This window comes from Condylostylus longicornis, unplaced genomic scaffold (assembly GCF_029603195.1).
Source record: "Condylostylus longicornis isolate FDR11 unplaced genomic scaffold, ASM2960319v2 ptg000010l, whole genome shotgun sequence".
Lineage (NCBI taxonomy): Eukaryota > Metazoa > Arthropoda > Insecta > Diptera > Dolichopodidae > Condylostylus > Condylostylus longicornis.
This window is the reverse complement of record NW_026577979.1, coordinates 15,946,203-15,968,183: the sequence shown is the minus strand read 5'-3', so window position 1 is coordinate 15,968,183 and position 21,981 is coordinate 15,946,203. Positions and strand designations below refer to the sequence as shown.

General features: G+C 26.2%; 1 protein-coding gene across 4 annotated transcripts in view; it reads left to right on the top strand.

The window, feature by feature from the left end:
- Positions 1 to 21,981, top strand: part of LOC129618725 (diacylglycerol lipase-alpha) — a 246,629-nt gene that overhangs the window by 113,546 nt on the left and 111,102 nt on the right. For all 4 annotated transcript variants that reach the window (XM_055533673.1, XM_055533675.1, XM_055533674.1 and 1 more), the window contains exons 3-12: positions 1,756 to 1,862; positions 4,621 to 4,725; positions 4,802 to 4,903; positions 11,310 to 11,487; positions 13,111 to 13,330; positions 15,099 to 15,301; positions 15,383 to 15,907; positions 15,970 to 16,111; positions 16,891 to 16,995; positions 20,007 to 20,134. In XM_055533673.1, coding sequence (XP_055389648.1) covers positions 1,756 to 1,862; positions 4,621 to 4,725; positions 4,802 to 4,903; positions 11,310 to 11,487; positions 13,111 to 13,330; positions 15,099 to 15,301; positions 15,383 to 15,907; positions 15,970 to 16,111; positions 16,891 to 16,995; positions 20,007 to 20,134 — 1,815 coding nt within the window. The remainder of the gene's footprint in view (positions 1 to 1,755; positions 1,863 to 4,620; positions 4,726 to 4,801; positions 4,904 to 11,309; positions 11,488 to 13,110; positions 13,331 to 15,098; positions 15,302 to 15,382; positions 15,908 to 15,969; positions 16,112 to 16,890; positions 16,996 to 20,006; positions 20,135 to 21,981) is intronic.

Here is a 21,981-nt window from a genome sequence, read left to right as displayed (position 1 = left end):
AAATTTAATTTTCATCCTTTTTTTCTTTTGCAATTTACGTAACACGAAATTTAAATTTTCAAGTATCTTCTAACCCTTAAACACATTCATATATTCAACGTTTATCTGCCACTGCAATAATTGCTAACTTATACGATGACATAAAACATTTTCGAACAGCTGTTTAAGACAACATAAGATTAAATAAAAAGCAAAATAACAAAAACGAACAAAATGAACATAAATGAAGTAAGTAGTGAGATAAAGGATAAAAAAAACAAAAACAAGAAAGAGAAAAAAAATTAAATAACTAAAAAAATATATAGAGCGGATCCATTGAGTGTCTTTTCTTCAGAACAAAACGAAGAAGGATAATTGACCTTGCACATAAATAGACCACATATATGCACCATAGGTAAGATAGGGGCAAATTATTTTAAAGGAGTAATTTAATGAATAGAAAATAAAATGTAAAGGAAATAAAGAAAAGGACATTTTTTATAAAAAAAAAAAAATTTTTCTTAGCTTTGAAAGGAAAGAAAAGAATTAATTTTTTAAAAAATATTTTATTTTTTTAAGGTGGGCAAGTTCTTTTAAACTTATAGAATAGTTTAACTGTGTCAGCTGTCCGAAAAGTCATTGCTGTCCTTTTGTGACTCATTTTAATCGCATCTTCAAAATCTTTTCTAATTTAAAAGGATTGACTTTAGAATGATGAGCAATTCCATTTTTGAGTTGATTCTTGTTGTCTAATTATTGTTGTTGTCCAAATTAAGTTGATTGAACAAAATTTCAGGTATTTACAATTCCATTTTGTAGATAAAAATTAAGTTTTAATAGTGAAGAAAAGTGAGTTTTCGAATGAGACCTATTTGATTAATTAAGTCCTAAATTATCATGCAGTATTAAAAGAAATTTAAATCAAAATAAGCTGCAATTTTGAGCTATTTGATCAATGGTTTAATTCCGCCCAAGAACAAATTATGCTCAATTAATTTTTAAGGAGAACGTAATTACAGGATTATAATTTAATGGTTTGGTGAATATTGTGCGAAATTAAATATTAGAGAAAATTTCAAATAGCATGACAATGACTTTGGTTGGGATACCTATGATAACTATGCACACATGCTAATTTATACTCAATTTTTAAAAAGTATTTATATTTAGTGCTGCATTTAAATTCCGGGACTAAAATTATATCTTAGCAACCAGGAGTAAGAGCTCTTCAATTCGATATTTTTGAAATTTTTGCATTTCTACATAAATTTCTGTTGAACAAAACTAAAATGCCATAACTTACTAGAAAATTTCAAAGATATGGGAGATTCACAAAAACATCTAGACTTATAATAGTCACTTCTTTCTCTTCAGTTCCCAAATTTCTGGATTATGACTTCAGTTCCCTGAATTAATTACTCTACCATATAGAAATATCAAATAATTAATTGTACCCTTGCATTTTTCATATATTTTTGCTCCTACCTCAGTAATTTTTAAGTTAATTGCAATAAATATTTTTCCTTTTTACATACATACATTGGCATATACATAATAAATTTCCTGATTTTATATGTGAAAAACTAACTGCCACTTAATGGAAAATTTGAATTGGAAAATTATTTTTTTTTTAGTAAAATTTATTTTCAATTTTTAATTAAAATTTTTTTCTTAATTTAAAATTTTAAATAAAAATCATTTTAATTAAATTAATAAATTAAAATTTTATTCATTAAAATTAATTACCATTTTAATTTTTTTTTGTTTCATTTACAGGCTTTTAATATTATGCATTTCAATAAGTGTACTGGATTATGACAGATCCATTTTAAGTATAAAATTGCTGTGGTATTATAAAATAGGTTATTTAGTTATATTAATTTGTAAGTATGATTGAATTTTTCTTTTGAATATTTTAAAATTAATGAAATTTTCTTTAATTAATAAGCGAAATTCTCATTTAATAATTTAATGAAAATCTTATTTAAGAAAAGAATTTGTTGATTGCAATGCCATACCATAACGAATGTAAAAATGAGTTGTGATAAAGGGAAGAAATGTGACCAATAGGAAATAATTTTTATTAATTAAGACAAGCGATTTAAATTTCGAAAACTCAAATAAATCGCTTGTCTATAAAGCTCTAAATAATCTAAATATTAAATTATTAGAAGTATTTGAATTTGAATTATTTATTTTGAATTTCTTATGCGATAAGCAACAATATTTCCAACTCCGAATTGCAATTGCCCATACGAGCAAAATTTTTACTTTAGTTTTATATTGTGAGCAGTTGCATACAGTTCACTGATTGTAATTTCCTTAAAATTTAATTGAATTTTTGAGTAACCAATAGCACGATCTATTTTTTTTAATCTTTTATTCACCTAAATTGAATATTTTATAAATTAACCATTTACATACCAAAGTAGTAGAAGATTAAAAAGATTTTTCTTAAAATTCTTCAAAAAACCTCAAACAATCTTAACAGATTTGCATAAATAATACGCAAAGGATTTGTTTAAAAAAAAAAACTTTGTAATATTTTAATGGAAAAAGGATTTCGTGATCAATTTTGTGACCATCTCACACATGTGAAAAGCACAAAAACAAAATTTCTTAATTAAAGAATTCGATAAATCATTGAAATTCTGAAATTTTAAACCAAAAATAAGTAAAAGTGTTCAGTAAAATGTAAAAAATTTTGGTATATCAATGACCTAGTCTATATATGAAAACTTATTTTTCGGATTTACTTTGGTCTTATAGAAGTTTAAACAACAAAAGTTTTCCTAAGAATTTATAAATAAAAAAAAATAAGAAAATCCTTAAAATTTCTGAACCCTTTTAATTCTTAAATTTTGTTTTTGTACTTTTATACTCACATGCTATCTTCAGCTTAAAGTACACATTCAACTTATTCTAATAAAAACTTGGGAACTTAAGAGGAAAACACAAAGTAATAAGTTTTTTTTTATCTTATTTTCTGACCAAACAATTGCACGTACACATCGTCAATATTTTCATAAACTTCAATAACTTTAAAGGAAATGGTAACCATATTGAGATGCAAAATTAGAATTTGAAAAAAGAGAAAAACAAAAGAAAATTTAAAAGTTTTCTTTACATTAGATTGGTTTTCATTTCCGCAATATTTTGCAATTATATGCAATGAGGAAATTTAAGAAACTTTGAAGGAGTTGGGAGTAATGAGGAGAATATTTTGAGTTTTTTTGGTATCTTTTGAATTTTTCGAAAAAAGTAAAGTACTTAGTAAAGTTTTAACATTTGAAAATAAAATAATTTCAAGTATGTGGTCGTGTTCTTAAATGAGAAAATCAATAAAATCGGAAAATTTTCTCATAAAAATTTCCTCCTTAAATAATAGAGAGAAAATATAATGTTATTATAATGACATCTAATTGAATTTAATGGTAAATTTTTATGGCTTTATATTAGAGTGGTAAAAATTTACTTTTACAGTTTGTAATCACAATTTTAGCTTCACTAGGACGGGAGGATATTGTGAATGTGCGTTCTTGTCTATATATTGAAAATTCTCAATGTTCTCATTAAGTTATTTAACGAAAATTATCCAACTTAGGAAGTTTTGAAGATTATGTTATACCAAAATAAAGGTCAGAATATAGGGTTCTTCTTCCTATAAAAAAAAAAACAAAACGTGAAATTATGAATAAATGACGGTTAAATGAAATTTTTTTTTTTTTAATTTTGACTTTGCGCTTCAATATCTCTGAAACTGAAAAATACCGTAAGAAGGAGAAATTCCTTAGGTTTAAAATCAATATACAAAGTTGGATTTACCTGTCATATTTCCCGAGTTATAACTAAGCATATAAAAGTTAGACGGTTTTCGCGTATTTTGAGGCTAGGTAACTCGAAAGCAAGGGCCCAAAAAGAAAAATGTCACTAGGTGTTCTTTGTTCATCTGGATTCATTCTATCACACTGCTTCGGGAATACGATTGAGCCTCGAACACTCTGTATTTATTTCTCATATCCATAAAGACAAATACGCGAGTCGTTTTTTATGACAAAAAATTCTCGTTCGTTCAACCTATCATGAATAAGGGTCAACAACGTATTCACAATGTCTGAATTTACAACATGTCAAATTAATGACACATTTGAAACTGTTCAAACTTTAGCAGTAATGAATGGCTTAGATAATAATGGATTTACACTTGTTACCTTAAGTTTCTTAATACAGTAAAACTCTTTTTAAAATAACTTCCGCATAGACATATGAGTTGATAAGTTCTCAGAAACTTAAGATAAGGCTTAAATTAAGAGTCTAAATTCCGGCTTTTTTAAGAACTTAATTAAGCATGACTTTCCGTTTAAACCTTCTACATTTGGACTTGAAAAGTAAATATCTTTTACTTTAATTACAAAAAATTGCCTATTTTCGCACCCCTTTTATTATCGAAGGCCTGAAAAGATCAATATAGGCTTATTAAATTCAATGTCGCTTAGTAAAATTAAGCTTGAAATAAACAAAGGGCTTTTGCAAATTCTTTTGACTTATATGCAATTAAAAACTCCCAAATTCTTTTTACATTAATATTTTTCAAAATATAAACGACAACACTTTTTCTATTTATTTAACAACACCATTTAGTATCAGTAGCTGTAGAATTAGCAATATGTATAACGTCAATGAGGGGTAGTATTTTAGATACAGGGAAGCGATCAACGATGAATTATTGGATTTATCTTAAAAGTGGTTAGTATTTGAAATATATAGACTTTACTAAAGATTTTCACTAAATTTGAAAAATTCTTCTTTTTCTCTGTTTCAGTTGTGATATTATTTGATATTGCATGGTTAGTTTTAGGAATTATTTGGATTAAACAATATTATTTTGAAGCTCCAGTACGTGAAGCTAAAGAAATTTTAATAGGTAAGTGAATAAAATTATATGATTTTAAAAGTGCTATGGAAAAATTTAATTATAAGATATTTGAAACTATTTCTGATTACATTTGAAAAATATTATTCATATAGACACAGAAAATTATTCATAGAGTTTGGAGAGATATAATTTCAACTTTAAGTATTTTGATTTTGTGAAATTATATAGTTTACTTGGTTTTCTCTAGTTTACCATTCTCTTGAAATTGTGACTGAATTATAAAGTGAAATCAACATCTGAACATAACCATTGTAAAGAAATAAATATCAAATCCTTAGTATATAGGAAATTTTAATAGTATGTGGTCTTCTTGCCGTTCCTTCTGATCAGATAAGAAGAGCTACATACAAAAATACTTTTTTGGGCCAATTTTTGAAATAATTTTTGAATAAATTACATATTTTCAATAAAATTCATCAGGAATAAATTAAATACTCCATAAATTTAATAAGAATGACATTAAAAATTTTGATTTTTGTTAAATAGTCATCTCTTGTTTGAAGTCGCTTTACGCGAACTGATTCTAAGCGAAATTCAATGTATTAGTCACCAGTTGCACATTTATACATATCCGATGCAAGCTCACTTCTTAAACACAATATTGTACATTATTTTTGTATTATCTACTATTTAGCTTGTTTATCGTATATTAGACGACAAATATTTTGACATTAACATTCTAAAAACTGACACATTTTAATATTATTTTCAATTAAAACTTACGAATAACTGTCAATTTTTGATATGCATCCGGTGTCAATTTGAAATGTCGAAAAATGTCATTATTCTTATATTGAACATAACAAATAAATTTTTTATTTATTTTTTTAATTCCTTAATTTTCCAAAAATAAAAACTAAAATAATCGTTTCATAAAAAATTCATTGCCACGTTTTAGTCTTAAAATATTTGATATGTCATTCTGGTTCAGAATACCTGATCAAAATTCCATTGAAATCAGTCAAAAAATGTCAATTTATATTTACATGTCAATTTGACATTTTTTATTTTTATTATTTTTGTTAAAATAATTTTCAATTCTAAAACTTGTGCCACGTCTTCCTTAATACAAAATATCTTTGAAGTTTACCATTAAGTGTCAATCAATTTAAGTATTTTAATTAAAGATTAACAAAACAATACTATTAGGAATTCCGAAAAGAGTATCTTTTGAAACAAAGACTACGTATATGCTAAAAATACCAATACTTTTTGAAATTTTACAGAGGACCTTCGTTAACTTTTTCACTAATACAACGAATAAATAAAAATTGGAATATAAAAAAAGTATACAAATTTAATATGCAATTGTAAATGTAATAATCTTTAATTTCCCAGAAGGTCTGTTTGTCTTTTTATGTTAAGGTTATAAGAATAACAAGAACACCACTATAAAAAGAAAAACCAAAATAACGAAGATACAAAAAAAATACCCAGTAAAAAAGAAAAGAGACAAATAAATAATTTTTTATTATGTCATCCTGTCTATGCCGAAAATTAGATTTGATGTAGTAAAAAATTAAATTTTCTTTTCAATTCGAGGTTATCTTCGGTAAAAGCATAATGTAGAAATGAAAATAAAAAATCAAAATCTCGAACAACGGCACATACTCTAACAAAAAGGGTATAGAAATTGTCAAAAGAAAAATATAAAGTTGAAAGTTATTCATAAATTTGTTTTTTCTTATTTAAGGGTTTTATAACTCGTGCAATTCAACTATGCTTGCCTGCTGTCTGATTATAAAAATGTCTTCTAAGAAATGATGAATATTGATCGAAAATTATCAAAATCAAATTATAAAAATCAATTCGAATTAAATATTTAATAAATCATGGCAAATTAAATTGGACCTATTTCAAAATTACTTTACAATTATAAAAATGGTGGCAGAGAAATAAAGTAACTTTTATTTTTAGTTCATTTCATTTGGCAAATTGTTTAAAATATTTTATTGTATGTATGTGGCGTGTGAGCCAAAATTTAAAATCTTTTTTGTACTTATTACTTTTGGTTTTACTTTATAATGTACAGAGTGATTCTGTACAACATTATGTGCGATCATAGAATTGAAAGTGAGAGGAGAATCAAAAATGAGTAAAATTTTTGTTTAGAAATAAAAGGCAGTTCACAAAATTACCCTATATATTAGCCTAAATATCATCTAACTACGCCTTAAAAACCATCTACACAATACTTAACGTAAAAAATAAATTCCAAAATACAAACTTGGAAAATTATTCCAATGGTGTCCTTATGAGAGTCTATTTTGTGGTTTATATAGGCTAGTATAAAGTGTTTGTGGTTCATAGGGTAACAATACAAAAACAATGTTCTAAATAAAATTCCATATCATTAAATGTCATTAAACAGTAATGAATTGAATTGATTTAAGTATTTTTTTATTCCAAAGACTGCGTAAGGGATAACAGTAAGAGATTTTACACAATAGTTTAATTTTCACTATTGTTATTGCTATACACAATGCCTATACTTTAGGGTTATTACTTTAAGATTTTTAATATCTATAAGTAGATTATAAGAGTAAAACTGCGGTGAGCGCATTAAGCATTGTCCCACTACTGACTAGAGTGAAAGTAGACTTGTTAGAGTAATAGAATGCTATTAATCTTAGACGTAATGGCGAAACTGTGAAGAAATAATGTTTTTAAATAATATCATAATTACTTGTGCTCAATTTCGAAAAAAATATTGAACTTTCGAAAGTGTTCATAGCTTAGTAATTAAAATTTTACTTTTTTTTCTTTGCAATTTGAAGAATTTTTTTTTAATGTGAACTTGAACTCATTTTAATTTTTATTTCGAAATTTATTTTTTTTTTTAAATTCTAATCATATATGTTTTCCTTATCAAATAATTTTTAAGCAAAAAATAAATCGGATATGAAGGCACAAGATCGCAGTTTAGTGATATCTTCCATTAGCCTTGGGAACGAATTCCAGGAAAATTAAAATTGTTTTATGCGAATTTATTTTAATTTTCTATAAATATGTAAAATTTAGTAAAACAACTGTCGCAACAAGTACGCGATTGTGCTGAAAGCTATTAAGATAAATTATTCTGAATACGCCAAGAAACTAGTCATTAGTCTAGTTTCTGCATTTCTGATACGCAACACAGCTAGTAATTAAAGTCAATTGATGAGAATATAGTTGATGACCAACTATGTCTGTAAAAACTGTTAGTAATACTGGTTTGTACAATTTTGTACAGAATAAAAAAAGTTGTTGTGCAGCACAGAGAAGATTTATGTTGAAAGCACTATATTTGGTATGATGCGACGATTACAATACTTCCTTTATTGCACTCAATGTTGTTGACAAAAAAAAAATTATAGTTTTACTTTAAAACCTTCAACCTTGTTAACGTAAATCAAAGAGCGGGAAAGGGAAAAGATAAAAAATTTCTTTTTGGTAAAAAAAATTTTTTTTTTACGAAAAAAAATACAAGCATTGCCAATTTCGTATCCTAAATTTCTTCTGATAATATCCAAAAACTCTCTACTGATATCTTTATTCCTCATACGTCTAATGTATTCTTATGTCATTCTACATTATCGTATTGAGATGATTTCTATATGAAAAAGGAAAATATAAAATTTTTGGATCTTTCTTAAAGGCATCTCAAAGGATATAAAACAAAATCCGGAAATTTATAATCAATTTAGTGGCCCTTCTATATATTCAAGATCCTTTTTCTTTTCAAGTAAATTATTTTTAATATTATAGACGACTAATTGATTGAGATTACAACTACATAGGTACATACAAATTGTATGAGTATGTTTTGTTCTAAATTTTTACTATATCGTCATAATTCTTAAATTAGATCCCCAAAAATTATAACAAATTTCGAGTTAGTGTATATAGATGTAGTAAATTTATAAAGTGTAGTTAAAGATGTCAAATTTTATTTGTAAATAATTGAACAATATTGGGTTATAGAGGTGATTTCTATCGGAAAGTTTCATCGTTTTCTCGATATTACCAATTTGTTATAATTGGAATGTTCTTTTAAGCTTTAAACCTTTTTGTGAATTTTTTTTTAAAATTATACAAGGTAAAATGTTTGTGACCACGTATGTCGTATAGGATATAATGTACAAGGGTGAAAAAATCGGCTTACAAGTGACAACTTACCGAATCATAAATAACTAAATCGAAATTTTTTTGGAGCAATTAATAAGCCCATTAATTTATACAGTTACCCTCCCTGTAAACCACTTAAATCCACTCGCAATTACTTAATTCGAAAATTACTTAAGGGATTGAGCCGAAAATTTTGATATTATGCGTCCAATCTATTACCCAGGCAAAGGGATTTATAAAAAATCAAAGTTCATCATTTATCTCAAACGTGAACGAGAATATTAAATTTATATTTGCGTTATTGAGATGGTTATGGTTTGCTTTTTATAGCTTTTGCCTGGAATTTGTTGGAAGTCAAATCATTGTTCTCAATGTGGAGTTTTAAGAAACACTGAGATTCATAGAAGGAATTTTATCGTAAAATTTTCAAAAAATTTGCATACTGAATTTATTGCGAGATATATTACAGCATGCTTCGAGAATTTTTCGATAACACTTTTAACTTTTAAAAGTTTTGAACTTTTTCTCTACTTGTTATTATTAGATACAGAATTATTAAAATATTTTCTTTTGAAATTTTCAATTTAAATTGTGTATTAGCAGTAAATGTATTAATACAGGAGCAAAACACAATAATAACATGAGAGCATTGGGAGAGTTAAAAGAAAAAAAATTAAAAGCAGCTTTTGTGTCTCCGTTAAATTTTAATTTCCGTTTCTTGTTGAGAAATCAATTGGGAATTGTTCAATTTATTCACTCATTCCACGAAGAAGTCTTAATGTATTTTAAAATTTAAATTTGTTCTTTTTTTTTTTTTGTAAATTTTCATTTACTTTTGCTCTCAAAAAGGCTCATGGCATTAATTATGAATCAGTCTTAAAATGACGGGAAAACCATAAAAATTAAAAAAAAATCAATTTAATTTATAATTAAAAAAAAAACTTTCAAGAAATTCATTTAGATTTTGGACTTTCAAATTGATCCTATCTGTAAAAATAGTATTTGAGACATTGAAAAAGGATGAGTTCGCGTTTGCAAATCTGACTGCGAGAGATCTTATAAGTTAAAATTGCACTGCAATAGAACTACTGAAACAGCGCAGCCAATAAAAATTCTGGTGTTATTTCAATACTGTCTCTCTACTCTCTCGATATTGAATTCTTTGTTAGTTAACACATTGTTGACCGGGAACGTCATATGACGTCTTTCGATAACAAAGCCTATCATACTCTTAAAAAATATTAAAACATGTAATTTAATATAATGTGTGCAAAGTTCCTTATAAATATATTATGCAATAAAAAAGTTTCTAATAAATATATTATGTAAAAAAAGTGTTGAGAATTTTCAATTTTTCCCAAAAATCGCCGGACACACGCGTTAGTTCTTATAAAAAACAATGTGTTAAGGTTATGAAAATAAAAGCAGAAGAAAATTTTATGCTGTCGATTTGACAGAAGGTCTTTTCCAGTTCTATTATCAAAAACGGAATACTTTATGCAGCAAACTACAAAATCGTGCTGGCACTGCAGATCTTGTTAAAAGTGCAAACGCGAATTGAACAATACTTTGTGCCGAACGCAAATTATTCGAAATTCGAATTTATTTTTGCTTCTAATTTTTACATTTACTGTGATCTTTAAGAGACTATTAAAAAGAGAAAATTTGTTAAACTATAAGAATTCTTTTTTCTCTCATTGGCAAATTCATTTAAGAAAAGTTTTACAAACAAATTTGTGTTTTGAAGCATTTATAAAACGATTTGGCTATTTAGATAAAGTTTGAAGGCAATGATAACATAAGGCAACAATTCAACAGTTTTAACCTAATGGTGCTATTTAGTGAAAATATTAATCAAATTTATAATAAAAAACGAAAATATTATGAAACTTTTTTTGACAAAAATTTCATTCAAAACGATTCAACAATTTCATTCCGAGAGCAAACCGAGCCCAAATAATCGAATTTGCCAAATTTTTAGACTCTGATTTATACAACGATGTGCAACATAAGTGATGTTTCATAGTTTTTCGCAATGGTTTGCAATTATTTTATTTTTAAAAGAAACCGGAAAATTATAAAAAATTGTTTTTCTTAAGTCACGAGTTCTCATCAAACTGTCCTCGTATAATTCACTTTCCAAATTTACTCAATTTTCATAATATACTGACAATTTTTTGTTCAAATAGAATTTTATTAAATTTTATTTTAAAATTAAAAAAATTTTATTCTAATTACCTTTTATTTTTCTTTTATCTATTTTTATATTTTCTCCAAAACACAACAGGATTACTTATAACAAATTGGATTTTAATATTTACAATAGTTGTTACAATATGGTGTACATTCGATGCGGCTGGACGTTCATGGGTTAAAATGAAAAAATATCAAAGATCGATGAGAGAATCTGAATCACGTTTTAATTATAAAAGAAGTAATAGTATGAACAGAAATTGGAGACAAAGGTAAGTTTCATTACTAATTTATAATTTTCTTACCATTAAAATTATTAACCAATCCAAATTATTATTAACAAACTAAGGAAATTGAATTAGATGCAGACCATGTTAAATTAAATTTACCAGGAAATTTTATAAGTATGGTGAAAATTAAATTAACATATCAGTAAAATGATATTTTACGGTTCAGTCAGTACATTCGCTCTTATACAACATTGAATTGCAATACAAAATCATATCACAACACTTGTCCAGAGAATCAGAATAAAAATAATATAATTTTTGTGTGATGACTTTGCAAATTCTCATCCATGCCGCGAGTACTGTACATACAAGTGTATAAGAATTTTGGAAAAAGAATTTTTGAAGGTTTAAAAAGATTTTATCCTTTTTCCTAACAATTGCTGTTATCACTAGTAAATTTTAACCAATTAAGTGCATTAAACGAAATTGTTGAATAGTTTATTTCCGTGTAAGAAGTTGAAGAGCAACGATTTTCCTTCAGCTAACCAATGTAACCAATTTAATTTTTATATGAACATCATAGTAATAGAGAGATTTCCGATTATGAAGTTTTTGAATTTTGAAATACGAGTATGTACATGAGAATTTTAAATTATGTTCAGAGTTCTATTCAAAAAAGCTAGTATTTTCCTTTATAGCTAAAGACAAATTTCAAATGTAATCAGAGATTAAAGTTCGGGATTCAATACCCAAATTTTCGTCAACCTTAACTTTTGGTACAAATGTGGAAGTGGAGAAAATTTACAATAGGGAAAATACATAGTTAATTACTTATTTTCAACCCAGAATAACTTATTTTCAACCCATGCGATACTATCTTGTTCTAATTTTTGTTTTTAAATTAAAATTGTTCGGGGGCCAGTCTTTCCATGACAAAATAGAAAATCGAAATGAGTTGATTTGAGTAAAAATATCGTCTATAATATAGGAACTTATATGAATATTGAAAATTAAACTATCACCAAAAATCAAAAACACTAGAGTTTGGAAATATCTATTGTACGGCAATGTAAAGAAATCGTAAAGTCTTATTAAAACTTCTTTGACTGATTAGTTTAAGTAATCAATTCAATACGAAAATTGTATGCTACAATTTATTTAAATCCCACATGTAAATGGAACTAATAGAAATTATACCTCTGAAAAACTTTGAATATTATGTTAAACTTATACCATCTTAATATGTCCAGAGAAAGCAGGTGAAGAATTTAATTCCGCTACTGAATAATAAAGACCGAATTTATCAATTAGAACACAATGTCTGTCTGAAAAATATTATGGTAAATTTATATTACCTTTCGCAATATTTCATTTATATTACGTTCGATTCAATTTTCCAAATTAGTTCAACATTGGCTACAATTAAATTGTACCATAACCCAAATTAAGCTGTGAATGCTAGAGGACAAAAACAAAAAATTAAAAATCACAGAAACTAATTTAATTATTTTTTTGTAACATTCGCAAAATTAATAATGTTTTCTTTTAAGGTAAATTGCATGCATACCTTAAAGTTTGTCAAATAACTTAAACTGTTTCCGATATTTTGAATATAAGAAAAAACCATAACAAAGAAAAAAAAACTTCGTTATTTTATTTTTATAGGAAAGTAATTCGTGCATATCAAGACAGTTGGGATCATCGATGTCGTTTATTATTTTGTTGTATGGGAGCATCTGATAGGACACGTAATTCATTTACTGATATCGCTCGTTTATTAAGCGATTTCTTTCGTGAATTAGATGTTGTACCATCTGATGTTGTTGCTGGTTTAGTTTTATTACGTAAATTTCAAAAATTAGAGCGTGAAGCTATAGTTAGACAGGTAAGTAAAATATTAAATTTAAATTTTTTTTTTTTTAAATTAAAAATTATGGGTTTTTGCTTTTGTTCTTCTTACCATAAAATATACATCTGGCGTATCAAGGAGAATATAAATAAGAAGAAGATATTTTAATATTTTTGCAATAAACTTAATTTAATTCTACTTTTCTCTTAAAGTGCTATAAAATTAAAATTGATTAAAAATGAATATCTCGTTATAAATTTCACTTCACTTTATGTGCATGATGTTCTAAATTCAATATATTCTTTAGGTTACGCGGTATATGGAAAAGCATAAAGATGAAAGTCATATTGAAGAAAGAAATTACAATTTTTAATAGCATAGTGCGGTAATATGCTGCAATAAATAAATTTATGATCTGCCGTGGGTGATTTAAGATAGAAATTTTTTCAGCTTTCAGGTTTTTTCCCTTCATATAGAGAAAAGTAATTTATTTTTTATATATAAAAACTTTAATCTTTAATCATTTTAAGTGCATTTTATAATTTACAATTTAATAGTCTATTAGATTGTATTAATGGAATCGTTTTCAGGATCTTAGATTTAGGTTTTTATTAGATCAAATTTAAAAAATTCTCAGATTATTCAAAGCCATTATTCATATATGCTCTTATATTTAATCGTCTTTGTTTATGTTTTTAATGCATATGAAAATTGTTTTTTAGGGATCTAGAATAGGGTTACAAAATTTAAGTGTTTATTTAGCAATAAACACAATTATTCCATTACTTACTAAGAAGTTGACAGAATATGTATTTTATTTTACACCTCACCTTCAATTCAAAATTAGGTATACTTATACGTATAGCAACAGAGTCAGTTTAAAATTAACCATTTTTGAAGAAAAAACTTGCTTTTGGGCACATGCTTGGAGAAATTTAGAAATGTTCTGAAAACACAAGATGGTCAAACATTAATTTTTTTATCACGAAAACTATAAATAAATCTTAAGGCTTCTAACTGACCCCTCAAATAAAATTTCCGGGTTTTCGATCATTTTCTGATTAACGCAATATTTCATGTTTCACGTGATCAAATTTTCTTCAATATAATCATCCTCCTCCGGGCTATTACTACTTTTGAAAAACTATTATCCATTAAAATTTGAAAAATGTCAATTTCCGATCTTCTATATTATTTCAAACTTCAATAAGAGAAAAATATAACAGTAATCGTTCTGATATTCAAAGAAACTTGCAATAAAATTCGAACTTTTCGAAGTATAAATTTTTCGAAAATTATTTTACTAAAACAATTTTTCGAAAATTGTTTTACTAAAACCCGACCTAGGTAAGATTAGGTTAGGTTGTCGCGGCTCCCCAAGGGTACAAATAGGCCAACTAGGCCCATTGTGGTAGCGCCGGATCTCCCAATTTCCGCTTCTTCACTTAAATTTATGCAAAATAATCTGACAATAAGAAAGGGCAATAGATCGTTTTAATTACTTAGTGCTAAAGATATTCAAATGCAAGCTCTAGACTTAAATTTTTAAACCGAGCTTACTTGAAATTTTCCCACGAGCTTTATATTTGTGTTACAAATAAAATTTAAGCCAGTCAGTTTCATTTTCACCACATACACTTTTTAAAAATATTATTTAAATTAAAATTTTATTTTGAAAAGCCTTTCAGTCAGAACAGTCGATTTGCGGCCTTGATATTTTCTGTTTTTCTAATTTCGTTTTCAGGAAAATTTCTAAAAATTTTTTTTATTTAATTAATTTGGTTTTATTTTTTTTCTATTATAGCGTAAAAACGGAACATACGAATTTTTAAGTGGTGTTCCAATAACAGAACGTACACAGTTCCTAGCTTTAAATGACGCCAAAGATTATGATTTTTTTCAAACTGTTATACATTATATGTACTTTGCTCAAGGAGCATACGGCTGGCCAATGTATCTAATGATGAATAGATGCCGAGGTGTATGTCAACTTTGTCCAGAATTACGGTAAAATAAGAAATACATAAATAATTATGAATTTTATTGACACACGCAACTAAACAATTTTTTTTTTGTTTTATATTTTAGATGTCTACCATGTTGTTGTAGTAGTAAAGATTCAGCTGATATAATTAAAGATAATTGTTGTTTATGTAATTATGCCGCCCTTAAAAAAACTTTAAGTATTAGTGATGTTGAAGTTATTTATGCCACATATCATGTTGATATTGGTGAAACACCATTTTTTGTTGCAATTGATTACAGTCAAAAGAAAATTGTTATTAGTATACGTGGTACATTAAGTATGCAAGATGTTATTACAGATTTAAATGCTGAAGGTGAGGTATTACCATTAGAACCGGCACGTGAAGATTGGTTAGGTCATAAAGGAATGGTACAAGCAGCAATATATATTAAAAATAAATTAGAAGAAGAAAATCTTATTGATAAAGCTTTACAACATAATCCAGATAAAGGTACAGAAGAATTTGGTTTAACATTAGTTGGACATTCATTAGGTGCTGGTACAGCGGCAATATTAGCAATATTAATGAAAACCCAATATCCGTCATTATTATGTTATAGTTATTCACCACCAGGTGGACTTCTAAGGTAATAAAAATTCATTTGAATATGAAAAAAAATTTTTAATATTTCTTTTGTTTTTTTCGTAGTATGCCTGCCGTAGAAGCCTCAAAATCTTTTATTACTTCAGTAGTTGTAGGAAAAGACGTAGTGCCTAGAATTGGTCTTCATCAAATGGAAGCCCTTAGAGCCGATTTAATTAATGCAATTAAACGAAGTGTGGACCCAAAGGTATGAATGAATTTTTTCTACAAAATATTTTTTTGACTATCGACTAAAAGCGTCTACCAAAAATAAAATTTTACGTCAATTTTACTTTTTGAATTTTGGTAAAATTGATTTCAGTATTGTTTACCGCAATTGCAAAAAAGTTTTGATTTTGGTAGATGGAAAAGCAGTCTGGAAAAGCAGAAAACAACCACATATGCTGGGAGCGAATGTTTTTCTTTGATTAGAAGAATATTACCACTGATCGGATTTCATTATGTCCGGAAGAATCGATTTATGAAATTATAGACAGTGCTAAAAGGGCATGAATATGACAACCTGTAGAAGTTTATAATAAGGAAATAAAAAATATTAATTATTAAGAATCCCCTCGAAAAATATATGAGTGTTATGGAGCATTTATTTAATTCAAATTCTCATACTAGAAAGTTGTCACATATAATAGTTTAAATTATCAATTTATGGGTGCTGATATACGCAAATTTTTAAATATACAAAGCACTAGTACTGGAACAATTATTTTAAAAGTCTTTGTGGTTTTTTAATGAACCTTAATTCTCAATTACAATTATAAACACATACATATATACATGAATACAATCAAACCTTAACTATTTTATACTTTTATTGTAGCTAGACAAAAAGTTTCAATCAAGTTTACTGCCCTTATAAAATTTTAATGCTTTTACAATTCCATATTTGTAGTACATACATATCCTTATATACATACATATTAATTTTATTTTTCTTTTTTTTTTGTGTTCTATAATTTACTTTAAAAGTGGAAGACAATAACATGTTCAGCAATTTGCTGTGGTTGTGGACCTGAACCAACATCAGTTGTTGAAATGGCTAGCAAGGATACAAGAATTAACCAATATAAAGAGGTAAGCTACAATCTATATGAATATACATTAATATACATGAATATACATTAATGTAACAAGTAATAACCTACTGGCAATATCAAGTGACATATCACTAATTTGTTGGACACAACATTTTTTTTTTTTCAATTTTTCTTGTTGCTTTTTTTAATGTACAACAAGCCAGAAAAATTAGTTTTTTTTTTCTATTCCTTAAATTGGGGTTGCCATATGATATTGAAAGGTGATTTATTTGACTAACCAGTAATTGTTAATAATCATTTGAATTATGAAGAAAACATCAGTTCGCAAGTTTTGGCAATTAAATGCTGAATTACAAATGTCTTAGCTAAAATTGTTGTAGTTTTATAAATTCTCGAATCTGTTAAAGTGACTAATCACGATGTTTGATCTCAGCCTTGCCCTTAATTTTTTTGGACTTTTTCAAAAAAAACTTTATAAATTTAGCATTTACAAAAGATAAAACACAATTGGTTATTGTGAAACAATTACACTAACATTCCAAAAATGAATTAAATACGGAACTATATTATTCTAGTACAACAGCAGAACTTTTCCGTACGCAAATTTTTTTCAAATCGCCGAAAAACAACAATTTCTTTCTGAAACTTACCTTCTTTTATTAATAAAAACTACAAATTTTAACTCTAAATTTCCTCTTTTGGTATTCGTATATAATCTTAAAATAAATACGCGGTTCTTTTAATGTACCTCAGTTTCAAAAGAATGTACAACTCTCTTATAACGCTCGAACAACCTGAAACTGTGAAGAAAATGTATTAAGCAATTTCTTTCCAATTTCAATAATGCAAAATCTACTTCGTTATTTGTGGGTTCTTGTTTTGAATAGTACAGTTGAATTTAAATGGCATCCCCACTTTTTAAATTCTCAGCATTTGCTGCGCATACACGTACATACAAGAATTACATAAATACTTAAACGTTTGCATATATGTACATACATATATATTAAATTAGAACGTATAACTTTTAAAAAGTCACGTTTTAATTTCTCTACAATTGTAAAGAATTTACGTGTTATATTAAAAGGAACATACTAATACTTAAGTTCGTTAAATTGAACATTATTTTTGTTTTTTGTATTCTCTAACCAAACCAATTTTAAAATTTAAGTTCAACTCAACAGAAATACATACATAAAATTTTCTATTTCTTTTAAAATTAATTCAAGATTTTTTTATAAATTTTTAAAGTTTCAACTTAAAGGAGAATTCATTTTAAAAAATAAAATATAGAAATTAGAAACCCTCTAGGTCAAGCACTTGTAATCAATTATAATGAATTTTTAGTTCTTAAGAGAAAGTTACTTAAGCACTTTCTTACATAACGGGAAGAGAAAGAGAGAGAGAGCTTAGATTCATTTAGGATTCCAATAGGTCAAAGCGTTCAATATCTAACTATATTCTGATGTATCAAATGATTAGCATTTTTTGAATAGCGGTGCATTACAAATTGTTGGCAAATAAACGGGGAATACATTTTAAATTTTTCTGCTTCTTGTTACTTAAAAAAGTTTTCACAGCCTTATATAGATTCATAACGTGTAGTATTGTTGAATTACTCGCCCTTCATAATACACAATATATACCATCAGTAGAAGCATCTATTAGAAAAATATAGATTTATATTCACAAACCCAACAACAAATCAAAACTTCATCAATTTATGCTTGTTTTTTTTTTTCAAATTTTAAAAACAGCACTTTATGAAAAATTAATTTTTTAGGAATTATCGAACAGTTTAAAGTGTACATTCTTAAAAATTCTTCCGTCTTCCCTCGTCACAAGACCTTTGCTCGCTGTAATACTTGAAATTACTAACGATTTACACTACAACACATTCAGTCGATTGCATTAACAAAGTTTTGTTTACATCCACAGATGAAATTAAAACATTGCCAACAAAAAATAAGTTTTGCTTCAAAAAGCATTGCCAGGAACAATGAATTCTGTATCATAAATAACTCTAAACAGAGTTTTAAAGTTGGTATTTTATTAATTATTGTTTAAGAAATTTTTCCGCTGAGATGCATAAGAAATTTAAGAGATTGTTATTTTCTTATCTTACAATTTGTCTTGTATTTCTCATAGGATTATAAAATTTTAGCAAAATGTGAATGCTAGCGAAGGATTGTATAAATTACCGGAAAACTGCTTTTTGTTTAGTACACTCTTCTAAGAAAGTATTGACCACCGCAAAAACACTAATCGATTTCGTGAAAATTTCAGGAAAAAAGATTCATATTAGTTTACTTTATAAAATGAGTGAGTCTTAGCCTCCTTTAATAGGAGAATTTGGGAAATCGCATTTTTGAGTTGATACATCTTCATAGCGATAGTGCGAATATAAATTCAATTATTAATAAATTCTAATGAAATTTGTCACTGTTATGCGTTCAGAAATATTTAAAATTCAAAATATGAATCCGAAGTACGTGTACACATACATGTATGTGTATTAGATACATTTGCATAAAAAATCTAATAAATTCTATTTATTCGTTTCTTTATAAAATATTTCTATGAAATGGAAGCAAAAATTTAATATAAAAAATCTTCGCATATATTTTTTTAATAATATTTCTCCTTGACTTTGTATAATATTTTCTCTTCTTTATTAAATAAAATAATTTTTATTTTTATTTTCATTCTTTTCATGTTTCCTTTCTCTAATTCAAAATAATTTGCTTTGGACAATTTCGTTTATTTATTAAAAAAAAAAAAAAAAAATTCGTTTTAAAATGTCATTCAATGCAATATTGTGAATAACAAAACATACAACAACATATTGTCAACAATATTGTCATCAAAATAAAACTCTTCATCAACATCAACAACAACAACACTATCATCATCATTATTGTTATTATAACTATTGTCATCATCGTTTATACAATTATTTTGTTTGTTATGATAATATTTTTTATTATTGTTGTGCTACTACTACTACTACTACTACTGCTACAATTGTTATTCCAATCATTTATATAGCAACGTGATACAGCTCGAACGACAAGTGTTCATCCGACTGATAGTTCAATAGCGTTAACCTTTCATCAGCCTTTATATCCACCCGGAAGGATTATACATATTGTTCGACATCATCCGAAACCAGATGAGTAAGTGTTATTTTCTTTCCTATATAATAATTTTGTTTTTTATATACATACAAACACATATATACAGACAAGTATTATTTTTTTTTTTGTTATGAACATTGTACAGTTTATCTTTATTTGTCCTTTTTTTTTATTATGAGTTTCTTTTTGTTTATTCCTTTTTTTTCATATTTATTTCCTATATAATACGAAATTCTTACAGATCCTCCAGTTTTTTTATTTTTCATTGTTTTTTTTTTATAATATATTCATATATTTAAATTGAAGAAGGTAAGAAGGTGGAGAAGAAAAAAATTATTAAAAAAGTGTAAGATTGGGAATGGATTATAGTGGATTGAGAGGGGGTAGAATTAGAAATTCTGCAGGCTCATAACAGTAAGAGGGAATTGTTAGAAATTTGTTTAAAAATTTTTTCTATTTTCCTTTTTCTTTTCTTACATCCCATTGTTTAGTTTAAGTTTTATTACATATTTTTTTTTCTCTTCTCTTTATAAATTTAAAAATTGTTATATTCTTTGTACTGTTATACAATATATATTATATTATTATACGTTTATAAGTTTATACCTACATGCTATTTTTTTTAAAAAGGAAAAATACTGAAGTGTTCGTTATCTAAGCCTCAAGGATTTTAAGTATATGTTTTTAAAAAAAAATGTACACATACTTGTATTGTACTATCAAGCGAATATGAAATATAACAAATATGAATTAAAAATAAAAAAATAAAGAGAGAAAAAAGCAATGAAGAGAATTTTTTATATGCATGCATAAAAAATACTTATGTATATAAAAATTCTTATAGAAAATGTGGGTAGTACAAGAATCCTTTGAATGCAATACTAAAAATACTAAAAAAGAAATTGTGGACTTTTTTATTATTTTGATTTTATTTGCAAATCAAAGACGATTCATGCCACATAATTCAGAGTGACATTCAAAGAGTATTAATATTATAAGTTATCCTAAAAGTATGCAATTTAAGAATTTTATTTAAATTGCTATTCGCATTTATTTATGAACTGTGTTTAATGCAGAAGGTATTTTAAAAATCAAGGTTTTTAGTATTTTTTCACATTGATTGTGCGTATTTCTATAGAAACACTTAGTTAGTATATCTATATACAGCCGAACACGCTTAATGTCACATAGAAATAGAATGCGTTACTCGAATTAATTCACGTTATGTGAATTTAAGAGAGCTTATAAAATATTTTTATATGAGAACAAAGACAACAATAAATCTTGATTGGCGACTATTTCAACGAGATCACATTCAATAATTTTGTAAAAAATTTTCCAACAATTACATATTTTAATACCAAGAATTACGTGATTTTAAGAGAGTTTCTATTAATCGAGTTTTCTACTAAGCGAGTTCGAATATTTGCAAAAGTATATTGAAATTTTTCTTCTTAAAAATTTAATTTCTGAATTTAACCAAGTTGTGTAATTAAACGGGATTGATATTAACCCTGTTTGGCTGTATGTATGTTTTGCAACTGCTGTAGTACTTCTTTTATGAAAATTGAAATTTTTCTTATGAAAATTTAATTATGGAATTTTTATTTAAAACACTTAAATGTTTTAAAATTTAAATTTAGTGAAATATTTTGTTAATTAATTCAATTTAAATGGTATATATGATTATTGGGGACGACATGTACATTTAAATAAAATTTTGAATAATATTTTTATTAGAGAGAGTGAAAATATTTCGAATTTGTTACCATCTACAATAAAATGTTGAAGAATGAAATAAAGAGAAAATTATTGTAGGAAAATAAGAAATTCTTTTTGACAACTTATGAGACAATTAATTTAAAAAAATATTTTTAATATGCAGG